Source organism: Urocitellus parryii, chromosome 6 (genome assembly GCF_045843805.1).
Source record: "Urocitellus parryii isolate mUroPar1 chromosome 6, mUroPar1.hap1, whole genome shotgun sequence".
NCBI classification, from domain to species: Eukaryota; Metazoa; Chordata; class Mammalia; order Rodentia; family Sciuridae; genus Urocitellus; species Urocitellus parryii.
In genome coordinates, this window is record NC_135536.1 from 43185144 (window position 1) to 43205801 (window position 20658).

Consider the following 20658-nt stretch of genomic DNA (forward strand, 5'->3'; position numbering starts at 1 on the left):
AGGAAACCCAATTAATATCAAAAGAGGTATTTTATATCATAGATAAAGAGCTGTTAATTTTAAATATTTACATATAAATTATAGCTGTATTTAGTAAATCATATACATAGAAGCTATTATATTAGTATAGGAAATTGGAATATTTTCTTCTGTGACAATTCCTCATATAATATTGACCATTTTAAATTCCTCATCCTTGTCAAAACAAGCACATAAACTTCGTTGTTTTCGTTTCTCACTACTGCCAGTTATAAAATTTCTTCTTGTAGTTTTCCATAACTATTAAATTTCCAATTTTTATTTACTTTTAAGTGGCATATTTATTTGTATCATTACTGTGGTACAAATCTACCACAAATCTGTAGCCATCTACCACTGGCTATAATGTTAATCAAGAATTACTCCTCCATAATGCCTTACTCTTTTGCCAGAATTTCTCGACCATTTGAACTTCACGTCTTTGTAAACAGTCACCTAAACAGTGTTTTTATTACTAAGAGTATTATGTCTTTTTATGCAAAGTTTTCAGAGCATTTCTCTTGATATTTGTCATTATTGCAGTTGTATGTATCTCTTTGGAGATATCTAGAATATAGCTGCTTCTTACATTTCCTTTGATCAATTTAAGAAATTAATTTCTAGAGAAGTTCTGGTAGTTCTTTCATAATCAGTATTTTGGCAGAAAGTTAAGATCACTCCAGCCCCACACAATGGTACATGTAATTCCAGCCATTCAGGAGGCTGAGGCAGAAGGATCAAAAGTTTGGAGACAGCTTCAGCAACTTAGCTGGACCTGTCTCAAAAAAATAAAAGGTGACAATACCACCCCTTCCCTAGCCTCCGGTGTACACTAAAGATCCAAAATCATAACTAACTCCAAATACTTTTACAACTAATAAAAAGGATGAAATCTTTGAATTAAAAGCTGAACTCAAAAAAAGAAAGGAGGAAGAAGGCTGTGAAGAAAGTGATTGCTGCTGTAACAGTGGGGAAGGATGTTAGCTCTCTCTTTCTAGATGTAGTGAACTGACATCTTGGAACTGAAAAAAACTTGTATATCTCTACTTGATGAACTATGCCAAGAGCTAGTCAGACATGGCCATCATGGCTGTCAACTGATTTGTAAAGGATTGTAGAGATCCCAGTCCTAGGAGATTTGGGCCTTGGCAGGTAGGACCATGGGGTGCATCCAGTGGATAAGATTACAGAATATTTGTGAACGCCCCCCCTCAAGTGCTGGAAGGATGAAGATCCCTATGTTCAGAAAATGGCAGCAGTTTGCATGGCATAATTCCATGATGATATCAATGCCCAGATGGTGAAAGATCAGGGATTTCTGGATTCTCTATGAGATCTCATAGTAGTTCAAATCCTATGGTAATAAACTGCTTTTATAAAGAGAACAATATTTAAACTGTTCCCTTTTCAAGACATGTTTGACACAAACCTATCTTTGGGACATTAGATCACAGTTACTTATGGAAACATGACTACTGTGTACCTCTCACCCTCAGTTTTTTTGAGGTGAGACAGTTGCTCAGAATATAAGCTCTAAAATACAAAGTCTTAAAACAAGACTTTGTATTGTACCTACCCCTATGTTTACTGAGAAATAAACCAGCACTAATCATTTAAAAAGTAATGATAATAATAAAAGGGACTGGGGATGTGGCTCAATGATTAAGCATCCCTGAGTTTAATCGCCTATACCAAAAACAAACCAAAAAAACCTTTGTTATGAGTTTGGCAAATATTCTCACTTAAATTTATTGATATTCTAAGAATTTTAATGGCTTTAGTCTATAAAGAGGAAATTGCTGAGTACTCATTTGTTTTGAGTATTTTGTGTTTTTTACACCTTTGCTTTGGTGTAGTACTTTCTAATGCATATGTGACTTTCCCAAGTTCTGGTTTTTGGAAAGTGGCTTCTGGGATTTAGAGATTTAGCCCACCTACTAAATCAGAAGTCAAACTGAATTAAGTACTCTGTAGCATCAGATTCCTAAGAAAAGGAAAAGAAGCAAGCAAATGCCCCCACCTAAGAGGAAGACCTCTAATATCTCTATGTTTCTTCTTAATGTAGTTGGCAGAAAATAAGCTGTTAAAAAGCTATGCCAAGCAGCGCTTGGTTGTTACCAGGTCTTTGTTGTCTGTGTGTCTGTTTTACTAGAGAAAGTGGAGAGGGACTGATGTTCATCTAAAGACATGACCTGATGAGGTGATGAGGTCTGTACTCTGAACAAGGCTAGGGTTCCTACTTATAAGGACTAATTTTCTTTATTTCTTTATTTCTGCTTTTTTCTTCTTTGGGGAAAATAACCTTTCAAGAATCTCTTAACTGATTTATATTTAGAGTATTTTCCAAATTAACTGGTGCCCTTTTTTTCCTCTATAAAACATAATAGCTGATGGCCACATTGACTTCCTGACAACTCATAGCTAATATACTTCCTTCTTATTTCATTTTTTATTCTTATGGGCTGGACTTTTTGCTCACCAAGGAGTTACTTGTATTTAATTTCAGTCTGTTTATATCGATTATAAGTGTGTGAAAAGAAGATTGCGTCAAGTTACACACTTCAGAAAGAATGAAAACGTGGTGATTTTAAATATTATTTGGAATGATTGTGGGTAAAAATGTCATCTATAAAATCTTGAAAAATACTATACAGTCTCATTGCTTTGTAGTGTCTATTTCAATCAATGAAACTCTATACTCAAAAGGTCTTGGACCTATATTAGTGACAGACAAATAGTTCTATAATTTAGGTCTTATAGACAATGTTTTTAAATGTACATATACAACACAAATCCTTTTTTATTAGTTTTTACATTAACTGATTGATAAGTACTATTCCTGATCACATTAGAGGTCTTTTGCTATACTAGAAATAAAAACACTTCTCTGGCTTGATTTTGTACTGATCTGTCTTAAAATAATTTCTTGTCTTTTATACATAGCAAGTGAATAATTATATGACCTTGGTGTCTTCAAGGTAGAGATAAACTATATTCTGTACCAGAGGGTCCCTAGTAGACAAATTATCAGTCTTTGCTTCTTATCCCAAATAAGATTAGTCAATATTAGAACCTGAAGTTTTCTTTACTCCCAGTGCATAAAAGATATCTCTTTTTAAAAAATATGTTTATTTTAGTTGTAAATGGGCTTTTATTTTATTTATTTGTGGTGTTGAGACTTAAACCCAGGGCCTCACACATGCTAGGCAAGTGCTTTACCACTGAGCCACAACCCCAGCCCCTAAAAGATACCTCTTGAGTGAGTGGAATGTACTTCAACTTCTTAGTCACTTTATCAATTTCTTTTTCTTTCTTTCTTTCTTTCTTTTTTTTTTGGGGGGGGGGATACCTTTTTTAATTTGTTCTAATTAGTTATACGTAATAGTAGAATGCATTTTGACACATCATACATAAATGGAGTATAACTTCTTATTCTTCTGGTTGTACATGATGTAGAGTTACACAGATCATGTAATCATATAAGCACATAGGGTAATAAGGACTGTTTCATTCTACTGTCATTCCTTCCCATACTCCTTACCCTCACTTCAGTCATCGCTAATTCAAAGTACCTCTATTCTTCCCTAGCCACCCCACTTTTTGTGAATTAGCATCTACATATCAGAGAAAACATTCTGCCTTTGATTCTTTGGTATTGGCGTATTTTGCTTAACATTATATTCTCCAGCTCCATCTATTTACCAGCAAATGCCATAACTCCGTTCTTCTTTAAGGCTGAATAATATTCCATTGTGTATATATACCACATTTTCTTTATCCATCTGTTGATGGGCACCTATGTTTGTTCCATAGTTTAGCTATTATGAGTTAAGCTGCTATAACTAATGATGTGACTTTGTCGCTGTAGTATGCTGATTTTAAGTCCTTTGGGTGTAAACCTGGGAGTGAGATAATTGGGTCAAATGGTGGTTCCATTTCAAGTACTCTGAGGAATCGCCATACTACTTTCCATAATGGTTCCACCAATTTGCAATCTTACCTGCAATGTTTGAGTGTACCTTTTTAACCTCACATTCTCACCAACATTTTTTATTAGTACTTGTATTCTTGATAATTGCCATTCTGACTGGAGTGAGATGGAAACTCAGTGTAGTTTTGATTTGCATTAACTTCCTCTAGCTTTTTGCTTTTTTTATTTCTTTGCCACGGCTATTGTGGAAATGAAGCATTGTCATGTAGCAGGATCCAGTAATTGATTCATAAAGGTTAAATTCAAAGGAATAAAGATGTCAAAACTCAGTAAGGAAGCAAACAAATTAATGAGGGTTCTTCAGAAAAAAAAACAATTGTTGGCTGAAAATAGGAACATTTTTTTTCTTTTAAAGGAAAACAAGACTTGTGTGTATGCATTTGTATGTCAAATAATTTAACATTGTATGACTATGTTTATTTGTATGTGTGTATTTCCCCATTCTACAAAGGAAATGAATCTCAGACATTCTTAATACTTATCTTAAGATCATCTGCTATAGATTGAATTTGAGCTTTTAAATCCCAGACTGTAGTTCCTTCAAAAAGATTCAGCAAAAACATAATGAGAATGGTTTGCTCTTTGATAATCCCTTTGGAGTAACCATAAGATTAAAAATAATTCAAATGCAAACAATCAGTGAGGACTGAGGATGTAGCTCAGTGACAAGAGGACATGCCTAGCATGCATGAGGTTATTGATGGTTTCAATCCCCAGCACCACAAAAAATAAATATATATATTTCTTGCCATATATCAAATATATTTACATCCATCAAAAATGTTTTTTGTATACTCTTTGTATTCATTATAAATTGACATACATGCACAACACACATATACCAAAAAAAAGAAAATAGGAATAAGGAACCTCAATTGTTTATTAAAATACCTGATCACTTAATGTGTTTAATCGCTCATTTGATGTGTTCAGTCATTCCAGTTGTTTTATTAATTTTCATAAAACAGATACACTTTTTCAAAAAAATTTTTCCAGTTTTATTGAATTGTAATTGAAAAATAAAAATTATATATTTATGGTGTACAACATAAGGTTTTGATTGTGAAATGATTTAGCACAATCAAGGTAATTAACATGTCTCCTTTCGTAGTTGCATTTCTTTTGTAACAAGATTGAAGATCTACTCTCATCAGATTTCAAGTATACAATGCATTATTGTTAGTAATAACCACATGCTGTGTTTTAGGTCTCTAGAAATTATTCATCTTTATTACTAAAGTTTTTTGTTTTTTTAATTTTTTTATTTGTTTTACTTAGTTGTACATGACAGCAGAATGCATTTCAATTCTTCATACACAAATGTAGTGCAACATTTTGTTTGGAAGATCTATCCAGTGGTAAGAGAGGTGTGTTAAAGTCACTCAGTTTTATTTTGTTGTGATCTATTTTCTTCTTGAAATTGAGAAGCGTTTGTTTGATATATGCAGATGCTCCATTGTTTGGGGCATAGATATTTATGATTGTTATGTCTTTTTTATATATGTATAACAACAGAATGCATTACAATTCTTATTACATATATGGAGTACAATTTTTCATATCTCTGGTTGTATACGTAGTATATTCACTCAAATTCGTGTCTTCATGCATGTACTTTGGATAATAATGATCATCACATTCAGCCATCATTAATTACCCCATGCTCCCCCCTTCCCCTCCAACCCCTCTGCCCTAGAGTTCCCTCTCCCTATCCCACTATGAATCAGCCTCCTTATGTCAAAGAAAACATTTGACATTTGTTTTTTTGGGATTGGCTAACTTCACTTAGCATTATTTTCTCTAACTACATCCATTTCCCTGCAAATGCTATGATTTCATTCTCTTTTATTGCCGAGTAATATTCCATTGTGTATATACGCCACTTTTTTTTATCCATTCATCTATTGAAAGGCCATCTAGGTTGGTTCCACAATTTAGCTATTATGAATTGTGCTGCTATAAACATTGATATGGCTGTGTCCCTGAAGTATGCTGTTTTTAAGTCTCATATATATATATAATTTTTTTTAATTTTAATGTGGTGCTGAGGATCAAACTCAGTGCCTCACGCATGCTAGATAAGCGCTCTGCCACTGAGCCACAACCCCAGCCCTACTTTTCCACTTTCTATTTCTATAAATTCAACTTTTTCAGATTCCACATATTTGTCTATATTTGTTTTATTTGACTTAGCATAATTTTCTCCAGGTTCATCCATCAAATATATTTTTAATATATCTTTTGTGTTTATTATAAATATAGGACTAGGTGCTGCTGAAGCCCAGGAAATTTTTTTAAGCACATGCAAAATCATTTTTATATTCTTTTCTTTTTGCATCATTTTATACATTATGCATGAAGAAGCTGGAAAGATATTCAACCTATACAAAATTTTCCAAGAATTTTCCAACACTCTTTATTAGATAAGAACCTTTTATTGTCCTGTTTACATATATTTGGTTTTTTTATTAATAGATTCCATTTATTTTAGTGCAGTTTTGTGTTTACAGGAAAAAAAAATGGAGAGTTCCCACATATTCTTTTACCCACATACTTCTAGTTTCCCAGTGTTAACATTTGCAATAGTAAGACATTTGTTATAGTTGGTAAGTCAACATTAATATATTATTACTAACTACAGCCCTTAGTTTACCTTAGGATTCATTCTGTAGGTTTTGACAAACACATAATGACCTGTATCAATTATTACAGAATTGTGTAGAATAGTTTTACTGGCCAAAAAACCTTCTTGTGTTCTGTGTTCTACCTGTTTATCCCTCCTTCCTCCCTGTACTCTTTTTTGAAGGGTTGGGGGCAGCTACTGGGGACTGAACTCAGAGGCACTCGATCAGTAAGCCACATCCCTAGCCCTATTTTGTATTTTTATTTAGAGACAGGGTCTCACTGAGGTGCTTTGCACCTCGCTTTTGCTGAGGCTAGCTTTGAACTCGAGATCCTCCTGCCTCAGTCTCCTGAGCCGGGGGCATGCCCTACTTTCCCTATACTCTTCTTCCCCCCTTAAGCCTGGCAGCCACTGATCTTTATACTGTTTCCATAGAAGTACCTTTTCCAAAATGTCATTTAGTTGGAATTACAGAGTAAGTGGACTTTTCAGCTCAGCTTTTTTCACTTAATAATATCTAAGGTTCCTCCCATTATTTCATGACTTCTTAGCTCACTTCTTTTTATTGCTGAGTAATATTCCCTTGTGTGTATATACCACAGTTTGTTTATCCATTTACTTACTGAAAGATACATTGGTTGCATCCAAGTTTGGGCAGTTACAAAACTGGTATAAACATTCATGTGTGCATTTTTTGTGTATGCATGTTTTTAACTCTTGGACATATACCAAATACTCTTGAGCACATGATTGCTAAATTGTATGGTAGGAATAAGTTTAGTTTTGTAAGAAACTGCCAGACTCTAAAGTAGCTGTACCATTTTGCATTCCTACCTGCAATAAATGAAAGCTGCTGTTACTCCATATCCTCACCAACATTTGATATTATCAGAATCCTAGTTTTGGACCATTCTAATAGTGTGTAGTGGTATTTCATTGTTATCTTAATTTGCATTTCCCTGATGACATATGATGTAGGGCATTTTTTCTTATTCTTATTTGCCATCTATTTATCTTCTTAGTTGAAGTGTTTTTCATGGATCATGCTTTCAATGTTTTATCTTTAAAAAAAATCATCACCATATAGATTTTCTTATTTTCTAGTTGTTTTATAGTTTTCCATTTTACATTTAGATCTGTGGTCTAGTTTTAGTTGATTTTTGAAAAGGTGTCTAAATTGATTGAGGACTATCCTTTTTCCATTATATTGATTTTGGTTCTTTATTAAAATTCAGTGACTACATTTGAATGGGTCTGTTTCTGGGGATCTCATTTCTCCTGTGTTTATATATGTACAACACTGTCTTGATTACTATAGCTTCATAGTAACTCTTGAAGTCGGGTGGTATCACTCCTCCAAGTTTGTTCTCCTCCGGTATATTATGTTGGCTGGCTGGGGTCTTTTGCTTCTCTATATAATCCTTAGAATCATTTTATAAATATCCACAAACTAACTTGCTGGGATTTTTATTGGGATTATATTGAACCTATAGATCAAATTGGACAAAAACTGACATCCTGACAATATGAAGCCTGTTTGGTTTCTTTCATATCAGTTCTGTTCTATCATTACAGATCTTACACTTGTATTGTTGGATTTATATATAAGTATTTGGAGAGTTTAGTGCTGGTACAGTGGCACAATTTTTAATTTCTATTTCCTATTGTCCATGCTAATATATAGAAAAGTCATTGGCTTTTATATGTTAACCTTGTATCCTGCAACCTTGACATAATTACTTATTAATGCCAGGAGTTTGTTGTTGTTGTTAGTTCTTTGGAATTTTCAATAAAGACACTTATATCATCTGCAACCAAAATTGTATTTTTCTTACCCAGTTGCTATGCCTTTTATTTCCCTTGTTTATTTATTGCATTAGCTAAGACTTCCAGTATAGTAATAGGGATAAGATCTTTATGGGAAAGAAACTTAGTTTGTCACAACTGGCATTTTGTTTTATAGAAGACATTGTGGGAAATTGGTGTAATTTCTTCTTTAAATGTTTAATAGAATGCCCTAGTGCATCTATCAGGATCTGATGCTTTCTGTTTATTAGCCACATTTTAAAAATAGATATAAATGCATTCAGATTATCTATTTTTCCTTAAGTGAGTTTTGATAGCTTTTATCTTTTAAGAAATTAGTTCATTTCATTTGGTTACCAAGTTTGTGCACATAAAGTTATTTAAAACATTACTTTATTATCCTTTTAATATCATGAGCTTAGTAGCAAGAGCCCTTCTTTCATTTCTGGTATTATTAATTTGTATCTTAACTCTTTCTTCTAGGATTTTTAGTTTCTTAGGTTATCATCTGAGTAGAGATTTATCAATTTGATGTTTTTAAATAACCAGCTTTTGGTTTCTGTGATTTTGTTTATTTTTCTGTTTTTAATTTCATTGATTCCTTCTCTGATTTTTATTATGTATTTTCTTCTACATATATTCAGTTTAATTTGTTCTTTTTTGTTTTCTGAGTCATAATAAGACTTATAGCATTTTATAAGTCCTATATAAATGTCTGTACAGAAATATTATAGAGCCATAATACAATAAGACAGTAGTTTACAAGTGCCACATAAATCTCTATTCTCTACAGAAATATTGTTGATAAAGCAATTTTCATTATCTAATGATAAGGTCACTTTTATTTGTATTTTAAATACTTGTAATCTATAAAGATCATTTTTGTATGTTTTAAATTTTTGGTATATACATTATTTTAGTTTGAATTAAATAAATTTTCAGCAAACATCAATATGTAGGATAAATTTATAGATTAAAGTTGTTTCCTTAGTCTAAGTCTGATTTAGGACCACTTCCACAAATAGCACATTAAAAAATGAGATAAAAATTCAGAATAGTTTCTATGTATTCATATTGTTAATTCACAAATGCGGCTTTGAATCTTCTAGTCACCAAAATTTTAGAAGGGAGCAAGAGAGAGATAAGTTTTAAAAACTTCTAGCAGAAATTTGGTTTTCTTACTTTTAAGAAAAGCATTACTTAGTGTAACATTACAAAAAATATTGCATTATATTATCTAAAGTAAACTATGATGTAGGGATATAGTATTTAATATCAGTTACATTTACGGATTTCATATGACTGTTTTGTATGGCACCTTTATTGAAAGCTAAGGGTATAATATTAAAATACAATTCAGTGAGAGTAGTTCTATCAGTTACCAAGGTAGTAAGATCTAAGTTCATAGCCTTTTAATGGTTCATCTTAAACTTAGAATAAAATTTTTAATATCTAGAATAGATGACTACCAATTTTTAAAATAATTTATAATAATGTCAACTTTGATTGGATTTTTGATAGGATTTGATAAAGCAAAGTTGATTCTATATTCTTATTTGGGCCTTGAATGCTAGAAATGTAGTGTCTTGATAGAAAAATACGTAGATTTAAAAATGAGATAACCAAGTAGTAAGGTTAACATTTTATTGTAGACATTGAAGATCCTAACCAGTTTCCTCACCTTAATAATACATTGCATTTTCCCTCCTCTGCACAAAATTGAGGTGAAGATGAAAGGATTAATTTATGTCATTCTGACATATAAGCAAGTGTTTCAAAGTGATTATTTTCAGCTACTTGTCTTATAAAACACGTCTAAATATAACTTAATGGATCATCCAGTTACTGTGGAATAATTTCTTATGTTGGCAAACTCATGCATGCAATGGCAAACATTACAGTGTGAAATTCATCAAAATACCCACCTAAATAACTGAAAATAAATTAACCTGATATTTTGTTATATTAGGAAAAAAAATTGTTTTGGAGAATCCCAGTCATCTTGTAGGGCGCTGTGCACACAATAATGAATGAGGAGTCTCGAAGAGTTCATAATCTCATGATGTACACCAACCACAAACTATTAGAATAATGCATTACCACTGCTACCCACGTAGATGAAGGGAGATAGAAGTACAGCCCTAAAAGGTGGTACAAATTAAACTCATGAAGAAGAAAGAAAGAATAAAAAAGGCTGAAGTATAAACAGTCTTCAACTTAGGTACAGATTATATTCTGAAAGTCTAATTCTAAGTTTATTATAGCGTATAATATACCTTCTTTAAAATATTATGTGGTAGATAGGTTTCTTTCCCATAGAACCTGTTTAGTCTACAATGTAGAGTTATTTCTCATATTGCATTGTAACATAGAAGGGTTTATATCCTCTCTCTCTCTCTCTCTCTCTCTCCCCCCTAAGAAAAATAGAGAAAAATATTGAGATTTTTAATGGAAGAAGGAGGTAGAACTCTAATTCTTTCTTGCCTTTTCTTTCACTGCTAAATGGTACCAGGGGATATAATTGGGGCCAAGAGATGAGAAGGCCAAGATAGTCTCTGGACTTTGCCATCAGTTAGTCATTAAACAGAGGTAAGAAATGAGGCTAGCAATGAAGAGAGAATTCTATAATGGTGATATCTGCTAGAATAGAGAGAAGAATGCCAAAGAGATGGAAGATCTCCAACAATTATAAGGAAAAGAATTCTGTTTATATCCTGTGTGGTATCTGGTACATGTTTCTAGGTAACAGATTTTCAAAAAAAAGCAAAAGGTGTAAACAAACTATACTTCTCAGATGAATCTTAAGAATTGTCTATTATGAAAAGGAATTGTCCATTACAGTAAAGGAAGAGACAGACTAGCTTTGGAAAATGTTTTCTTTAGATTTGTTTTATTTGTGTTTTTTCCAATCCAGTGGGCTATAGGTAGGCAAATTTTAACAACATATATGCAGTATTAATTGAATATAAATTTTGAGACAGTATAATAAAAAGCTTCCTTGTTAACTGGAAAGAAATACTAAATTTACTTTTATCATATCCTCTCTTAGAAAGCCCTTCTAAAGCAATTCTTGAGAAATTCATGTTTCTCACAACTCATATTCACAATATATTCACTATATGTATAATCTGTATTCCATGTGTAGTGCTTTTGATTTTCTATAATAGTCCCTTTTATAGTCCCTTTTATCTGTTTATTCTTGATATTTAATGTAACTACCAAAAATTTATCTTGACGTTATTTTATAATTTTTAAGTTGTTCGTTTTTAATGTCACTCTTACTATGCAAATTGTATTATCTATTAAGCCCATGTTGAATAAGAATAACCAATCTTTGAAGTTACCAAGTTGCGCCTCTCAGTATTTTCCTTCATTTGAAGAATTTGAGAAAAGACCTATAGATAAAAGATCTCTGGCCAGAATGACCTTTTGCCAAATATATACAAAAATTATATGTATTACCAAAAAGCCAAACACTTACTAATTGACAAATATGCTTTTTTTCATAAAGCAAAAGAAGCAATAAATTGTTCTTGAGGAAAATATAAATTTCCCTACTCTTTATCTGTGGTGTACATTGAAGTATGACCTGGATTTGAATCTCAACTCTACTACTTCTACTCTGGTAACCTTGAATAAACTTAAGTTTCTTTGTGTCTGCTTCTTCATCTTTAAAATGAGACTAACAATTCCTAGCTCATAGTGTTATTTGGAGAATTAAACAAGATAATTTAAGGTAGTGGTTTTTAAACACTGTTCTCTAGTACCCTAGAGCTCTGTAGAGACATTTCATGGGTCACTTATATGTTTTAGTATACTCATAGAATTGATGAAATTTATAATCACAACCTGATGTTGGGACATTTTTATCACCAAAAACAATTTTTTTCTAATTTTTTTTAAACCCTGTCCATTACCACTCAAACTAAATTGTTTTGGGACTCGATTTACATTGCTCCTTAGAATTTGGAATACAAGTTAATACATCAAGAAAGGAGAAATGAATCAGATGTATGTATACCTGCATAAGTAAATGAAACATTGTTTTTTCACTGATCCATATAGACATTTGATTCCCTTGTAACATTTAGCATGCTTAATTCTTTATATTAAAGCACTAAAGATTAGATTATCTACATTTTTTATTTCTAGAAGGTCATTCACCTATTTTTATGATTTTTAAAAATGACTGCTTGTATATGTCCTGCTCTTAGTTTTGAAATTCAATAAATTCAAGTACTTATTATGAGCCAGGTTCTTTGTTAAACTCCTAGGTTAAACAATTAAGTAGACACATTCTAAGGAGTTTATAGTTTTAGGAAGAAGACATAAAAAGCAAAGGAGAGTAATGTGATGTGATCATTGTTGTTATGGAGAGATCATTGTTATTATGAAATGCTTTTGGTACAGGTAAAGGAGTAACGAGTTCTGGCTAAGGAATATGAGGGAGAGAGCAGAGAAACTGCAAATAAGATGAAATGAATAGAATTCACTGGATAAATGATAGAGAAGTAATATATCCTTTAAAAACTACAAGAAATATCTTGTGCATAACCCTGGAAGGTTAAAAGTATACACTAGGCTTAATGAAAATTTGGTGAGTTATATGGTGTACTGAGGAAACCAAATCTATAAATAATGCTGAAATCAAAAACGTTGGCTGGGTCAGACTGTGAACTGCCTAAAAGTCAGTTTAATGCCATATTTTATTGCCTTTCCGTTTTCATTCCTGGCTTTACAAATAATAGCTTTTCCTAGTCTAATATTCATATTAGCATAGTTCCTACAATCATTTTAGTTCCCTGGGAGTTTTCTTTTACTTCTTTCACTACTGTTGTTTCTCATATCCTTTCTTGTGTTAATTATTAAATATCTATCTTCTCTGTTCCCTTAGCCACTACCCTGGTCTTTTCTATAGGATCTCTCTTATATTTCTTTTGTCTATTTATACTATTATTTCTAGGACTTTGTCATTCCATGGGATTTTACCTCTTCTCTGTTATAGTTATAAAAGTAGCACTATATAGTAGCTAAAATAGTTCCTATATCATCATGGAATATGAAGGCACAAACATTTTATAATAAGGAAAAAACTTTTTCTATTATACTCTCATTAAGCACTCACTGGTAAAGAAAATTTTCACATACTGATGTAGTCTATATTATTCAAAAAGGGGCAGAAGAGTATAGCATATTAACTTTTTGTGTCAAAATGGGGAGGGATATTAGAATGTAGGTTCTATTTCTTTATGTTAATACAGTGAAAAACTGTAGAAGAAATAATTAAAATACTGATAGAAGCAGGTGGAAATGAATGGGAAGAAGACTGGCAAGAACTGGAACTTCTTTGTCCTTTCTGTGTTGTTTATTTTTTAAACTCCTGAATATTTCATTCTTTAAAAATCTGGCTTTGTGTGCCACTGCAGGGGAGTGGAATTGAAAAGACTGACATTTATCCCTATTGCCCATGTATGAAATCCACTCTTTAGTCTACTGTTTGGATGTCTGCACTCTGTTGTACCTTGGTATGATCTGTTTAACCTAAATGAGCTATATCTGAGTTCCCAAGTCACTTTTAATTCAAAATATATCACTTCCTCTTCCACAAAAGTTTATTTCTTTAATTATATAATTTTAGCATAAAGTATTTACCTTCTATAATTATCTGTTGATTCTTTATTGGTATTGTTGAGTATCCAAATTTATTTCATGAATGGTTTTTACTGCTACTTTAACTTTTAACTCCTTTGTGTTAGGAACAAATATATTCTTTTCTGTTTTGTTATCAGAAGCATAATTTAATAGATGTTTAAGAATAATTACTTTTATTTACTCTAACTTCATTTGGATCAATGTCACTTGGAAACATTTTACTACTTTTTTGTTATCTAAAACTTCAACATATCAAATAGAACTAATGAGGGAAAAAAAAGAGTTTAATTTTTAAAAAACATTGAAAGCAGGCTAATTAGGGTAATTTTTTGTTCACTTAAGATAGAAAAATGTGGATTTGCACACTAAAAAATGTAAACAGCATGGCTACAATATTAATTTGCATGGAGTACAATGTGATTTGTGTTCTAGTTAGTAATTAATACAATTAGTGTGTTTTTATTTTTACTAATATATGTAAGACATGTACAGTTAATTCTGATACATTATAAAATAGTTAATCTGTTGGCTAGGATTTATACATGTATGTATATGTGTATATTAAGTGTGTGATTAAAAGCAAGAAACTTGAAATTGTACCAGGAAATGAACATTTATTTCTTAAATAGATTATAGAAAATAGAAATTTTTGAAAGACTTTTAATATATTTTTATTACTTGATGTAGTCTCCTCTAATATTTACTTTGAAACAGGCAAGGAAGCTGGATGTATATTTTGAATATGAAGAAAAAATAATGAGCAAAACTACTTTGGATAAATCTCTTCTCGATATAATATCAGACCCTGATGGTATGTACCATAAGTTTAAGGTTAAAAGTTTCACATCTTATGAATCCACCATTTTCAATTTGAGCAAAATTTAAGTAGAATTACTACTTTTCTGAATCAATACTAATAACAAGGAAGCTCAGTGAACTGTTTTCTGTTGAAAAACTTTCAACATAGTAGTTCCTAAAGTGGAAAAATGATTTGTATTTTATTTACTGAACTTTACTTTTTTTTTTATTGTTGGTTGTTCAAAACATTACATAGTTCTTGATATATCATATTTCACACTTTGATTCAAGTGGGTTATGAACTCCCATTTTTACCCCGTATACAGATTGCAGAATCACATCAGTTACACTTCCATTGATTTACATATTGACATACTCATGTCTGTTGTATTCTGCTGCCTTTCCTATCCTCTACTATCCCCTCTCCCCTCCCCTCCCCTCCCCTCTTCTCTCTCTACCCCCTCTACTGTAATTCATTCCTCCCCCTTGTATTATTTTTCCCTTTCCCCTAAATTCCTTTTGTATAACGCTGAGGGTCTCCTTCCATTTCCATGCAATTTCCCTTCTCTCTCCCTTTCCCTCCCACCTCTCATCCTTGTTTAATGTTGGTCTTCTTCTCGTGCTCTTCTTCCCTAGTCTGTTCTAGTTACTCTCCTTATATCAAAGAAGACATTTGGCATTTGTTTATTAGGGCTTGGCTAGCTTCACTTAGCATAATCTGCTCTAATGCCATCCATTTCCCTCCAAATTCTATGATTTTGTCATTTTTTAATGCAGAGTAATACTCCATTGTGTATAAATGCCACATTTTTTTTATCCATTCATCTATTGAAGGGCATCTAGGTTGGTTCCACAGTCTTGCTATTGTGAATTGTGCTGCTATGAACATCGATGTAGCAGTGTCCCTGTAGCATGCTCTTTTTAGGTCTTTAGGGAATAGACCGAGAAGGGGAATAGCTGGGTCAAATGGTGGTTCCATTCCCAGCTTTCCAAGAAACCAACCCACAAAACTACAACTTTCTTATATTTGATAAAGGGGCTAAAAGCATGCAATGGAGGAAGGATAGCATCTTCAACAAATGGTGCTGGGAAAACTGGAAATCCATATGCAACAAAATGAAACTGAATCCCTTTCTCTCGCCATGCACAAAAGTTGACTCAAAATGGATCAAGGAGCTTGATATCAAATCAGAGACACGGCATCTGATAGAAGAAAAAGCTGGCTACGACCTACATACTGTGGGGTCGGGCTCCAAATTCCTCAATAGGACACCCATAGCACAAGAGTTAACATCTAAAATCAACAAATGGGACTTACTCAAACTAAAAAGTTTTTTCTCAGCAAAAGAAACAATAAGAGAGGTAAATAGGGAGCCTACATCATAGGAACAAATCTTTACTCCTCACACTTCAGATAGAGCCCTAATACCCAGAGTATATAAAGAACTCAAAAAATTAGACAATAAGATAACAAATGACCCAATCAACAAATGGGCCAAGGACCTGAACAGACACTTCTCAGAGGAGGACATACAATCAATCAACAAGTACATGGAAAAATGCTCACCATCTCTAGCAGTCAGAGAAATGCAAATCAAAACCACCCTAAGATACCATCTCACTCCAGTAAGATTGGCAGCCATTAGGAATTCAAACAACAACAAGTGCTGGCGAGGATGTGGGGAAAAGGGTACACTTCTACATTGTTGGTGGGACTGCAAATTGGTGCAGCCCATTTGGAAAGCAGTATGGAGATTTCTTGGAAAGCTGGGAATGAACTTTACTTTGATATTATTTAAAGCACTTTTTGTTTTTATTTCTAAATCTATTTTATATGTTTAAGAAATTCACTTTGAGAAAACCTTGTAGTCAATTCTTTATATTTGTGTGTCTAAGTATTTTATGTTAGATTCTATTGAAACAAAATACAACTATTTATAATTTGAAAATATAACCTAATTATAACTTTTAATTACAGTGACTGTGGAATGTATGTAGGGGGTTAGCCTCTAAAATATTCAAACCTTAAGAGACGTTTTGATTATTTCAGAATAGTTCTGAATCCAAATTTCATTGTTTCCCAAAGCAAATATAAAGCCCATGACCCATTTTGCAGATATGGAGTATTCAAGCTGTATAATGACGATTTTTAGTTCAAATTCGGATATAAGCTTTAGACTTTTTTCCAAATTGAAAAAAGAAAATCCAAACTAATGTGTAAATAAAGATTCCATTTATTAAAACTTCTGAGGAGCCACAAGTATTGCTTATACTTTTAAAAACTAGACTTATAACGTTTTGCTATGTATGTGCACTTTGCAATGAGAGAAACATCCATCACTTCCGAGGTATTCCTTGTTGTTTGTAAAAATTTCTGAATACAATCAAAACAATAAATGTGTTGATAAAAAGGCCTTTCTTCTTTGTTTCTCACACAACTTTTTCCAAAAGACATTAAGTAGGGCAGAACAAAGTCGGCATTCATGCACAGTGGCAGTCTGGTGCCACTTTAGCCCAGAACAAGATGTTGGAACCTAAGCAGGATGGCAGGAGAAACTACACATGGGGTAGAGGGGAGTGGGTAACCTAGCGTGAAATGTCAAAGTTCAAGAGGGGATGAACAGTGTATCCACATGTAGGATCAAGTTTTGTAAGAGGTATAAAAGCCCTAAGTGATTAAGGCAAGTGATCCCACACAGGAACTACTCAGTCTGGGCCCAGGTAGGTTGAAAAATATGTCCAGGTGTGTGGGTGGTTCCATCATAGGGAATCAGAGTTCAAGTGAAATGAGAAGAGCATCCATGCAAGCAAAGGGATAGCAACAGATATGGATACTTATTACAAACAGAGAACTAGTTAAACAAGTAAATATGTCGATTAGTTTAAAGGGAGCCAGATTTCTTGTCATCAGAGGAAGAAGTATTAAGTACAGAAAGGTAAAAACTAGAATGAAGTAGTATTCAAGTGTTGTGAATTTAGTGTTCTCGCTATATATTTGTCAGATCTAGAAATCAATATACACACACACATATGTGCACACTATATGTATTCCCTAGCTAAGGAGGCCTGGGAACAGTAATATCCCACTGCTAAAGATTCTGGCTCATAAATACCATTTTCCACCAGGACTCCTTGGAGAAATAACTGATTCCAGGACTCGGGTAGGGAAAGAAAGTACTAGATGAGTCTGGAACATTTTGTTGTAACAAAAAGCAAGGAAATAACTCAAAATATGATAGAACATGTCAAAAAGTCCCAGAAGTCAGCTTGACAAGTCTCCAAATCATGACAGTTGAATGTCAGAATAAATAATGAGTATAGCCCATTGAATGAAACAGCTACAAGTCCACATAGACAAAAAAAAAAAAAAGGTTACCTTCAAATTTTACAGGATATTTACAGTTTCAGAGTACTTACTTTAAAAGTATTTATTAATTACAAAGAGAGATATAGTAACTTTACAGTGGAGAAGCCTGACAAATACCCTATTTGATTATCACATTAAAATAATCAGTAATGAGATATTCAGATATACTGCAGCACCTACTATGATTCTTTGCAAAGAATACAGCATCCTTTTGTAATATTTCTTGCTAAAAATGTATAATCTGAATCTAATTGTGGTGAAATATTAATTGCACAGTATGCTGCCAAAAAAATGTAACCTATAATTTAAAAAAAAATACCAAGTCATGCCAGTCAGGGAAAGCTGGAGGAACAATTTTGTATAGAAGACTAAAGAGGCATAACAATTCTGTGCAACACATGATCCCAAAGTTTGCCATGAAATATATTGTAGACAGTTCGTTAAACTTGAAATGGGATATGAGAATTAAACAATAATGTACATATCGTGTAGCAGATTACTACATCTATGTAACAGTGTATCAACGTTAATTTTCTGTTATATTATCAAAATTATACTGGAAATGTCTTCGATTTTGAGAGTAATGGACATTAGCTCAGCAACTTAAATTTTTCAGAGATTAAAAAAATGCTTTCCAAGCTGCTATTTAAACTTTTCTCAAAATATAAAGTATGACAAGAGGTTCCAGGCTGTAGCTACGTGCTATAGACTATTGGTTTAAAAAGAAACATTTTATGATTTCAGTTTGGTTCATATATAGTTATATGCATCAGGATGCTTTTCAATCCTTACCATAAGATAACTCTATTGGCAAAGAGACTCTAGAGGGAGCTGTGGTTGTAGCTCAGTGGTAGAGCACTTGCCTAGCATGTGTAATGCACTGGGTTTGATCCATAACATCTTCCAATAGTAGGTAATACTTTGCTTTAAAAAGAAGGAATAGTTCCCATTCCTCAAGAGGAAACATATTTTATAATATTAGTGTTAATAAATGCCCTAGGGATTTTTAAATTTTTTTAATTTTATTTTTAAATGTGATTGTATTTTTATAGCTTTATTTTATTTATTATTAAACAACTATTAATTTTACCAACCTCTTCTTGCCATCTTACAAGTATCCCATTCTATATAATTGTATTATTACCTGCCTATATCCTTCCTTTTCTTTTTGAGTTTTTTAATCTAAAAAGTAAATCTCAACACTATAGTTTGTAAGTTAGAATGAATTTGTTTCCATACTCACAGCCCTCTGATCCTACGATTAATCTTTTTCTGTATCTGTATTTTATGTGGTTATAATTATGGTAATTATCAGTTGAATCAAGAACCATATTTTGTTTTGCCACATTTACATATGCCTTGAATTTTAATGTACTTGTAAATGTTGATTATCATAACCACAATTATGAAAGTTTTTTGTTGTTATTTTTCTTTTGTAGCAGGAACTCCGGAAGACAAAATGAGACTGTTTCTTATCTATTACATAAGTACACAGCAAGTCCCTTCTGAGGTATGTGCTCTAAAGAGTTATTGGGAGGAATGCTTATTTGCAGTTAAAACAGAATTTCAAAAATAGAAATAAAAATCACTATGGCTAGATAACTACTTCATTCCTTTCTTTAAAAGAAAAACAATTTATTAAGACTCATTCTATTTACTACAGAGTTTGTGGCAGTTTTTATTGTCACCAGGGGAAACTGTCCATTCAGGAAATGTCTGACCACTATTAAGTTGTTAAAATATGAATTGAATTCAAGGTGCCAAAATTCTTATTTCTGGAAAATAACCACTCTAAAATAGGTTAACCAGTATTGATAAGATTTTTGAACAGTCTTATAATTTTAAGATTGTTTTGAAACTAGTATTCCATAGAAAATATCCTATATCCTCTATTATGAAGGAAAGTGATGGGTTTTTGGTGTCAGGCTTCTTACTGAGTTAGAGATCATTGACTCTTTCTCATGTTGACCAAGTATAGTTTTACTAGGTGAGCAAGAAGTATGAGCAACTAGTTTTACTAAATGAACTTCTAAGATTACATCTGGAATAACATGGCTATTGTAAGTTCGTTTCCTTTGCTGGTAGCAATTACTTTTTAATGTCTAGTAAATTGTCAGGCTTCTGTAGATCAAAACTTTTGGGCATGTTAAAACAGCAAACTAAACCCAGTATTTGCTTTAAGCCATTTCTATTGTACTATAGGAATACATCTATCTTTTGACTTCTACTTCAATTCAGTAAGTGTGGTTTTCTTTGTAAAAATCTCTCATCAATGGGAGTTTCCCATTATCTTATAAGATTCTAACAGACTTTATTATGCTTTCTTAAGACTGATTTTTAGCTGGGCACAGTGGTGCAAGAGTGTAATCCTAGCAAAACAGAAAGTAGAGGAGGGAGGATCAC

General features: G+C 32.5%; 1 protein-coding gene across 1 annotated transcript in view; it reads left to right on the forward strand.

Annotated features, from left to right (window-relative positions):
* The window catches only part of Scfd1 (sec1 family domain containing 1), a 94240-nt gene that overhangs the window by 43417 nt on the left and 30165 nt on the right, over window positions 1-20658 (forward strand). The window contains exons 15-16 of the mRNA XM_026414197.2: window positions 14805-14901; window positions 19695-19765. Coding sequence (XP_026269982.2) covers window positions 14805-14901; window positions 19695-19765 — 168 coding nt within the window. The remainder of the gene's footprint in view (window positions 1-14804; window positions 14902-19694; window positions 19766-20658) is intronic.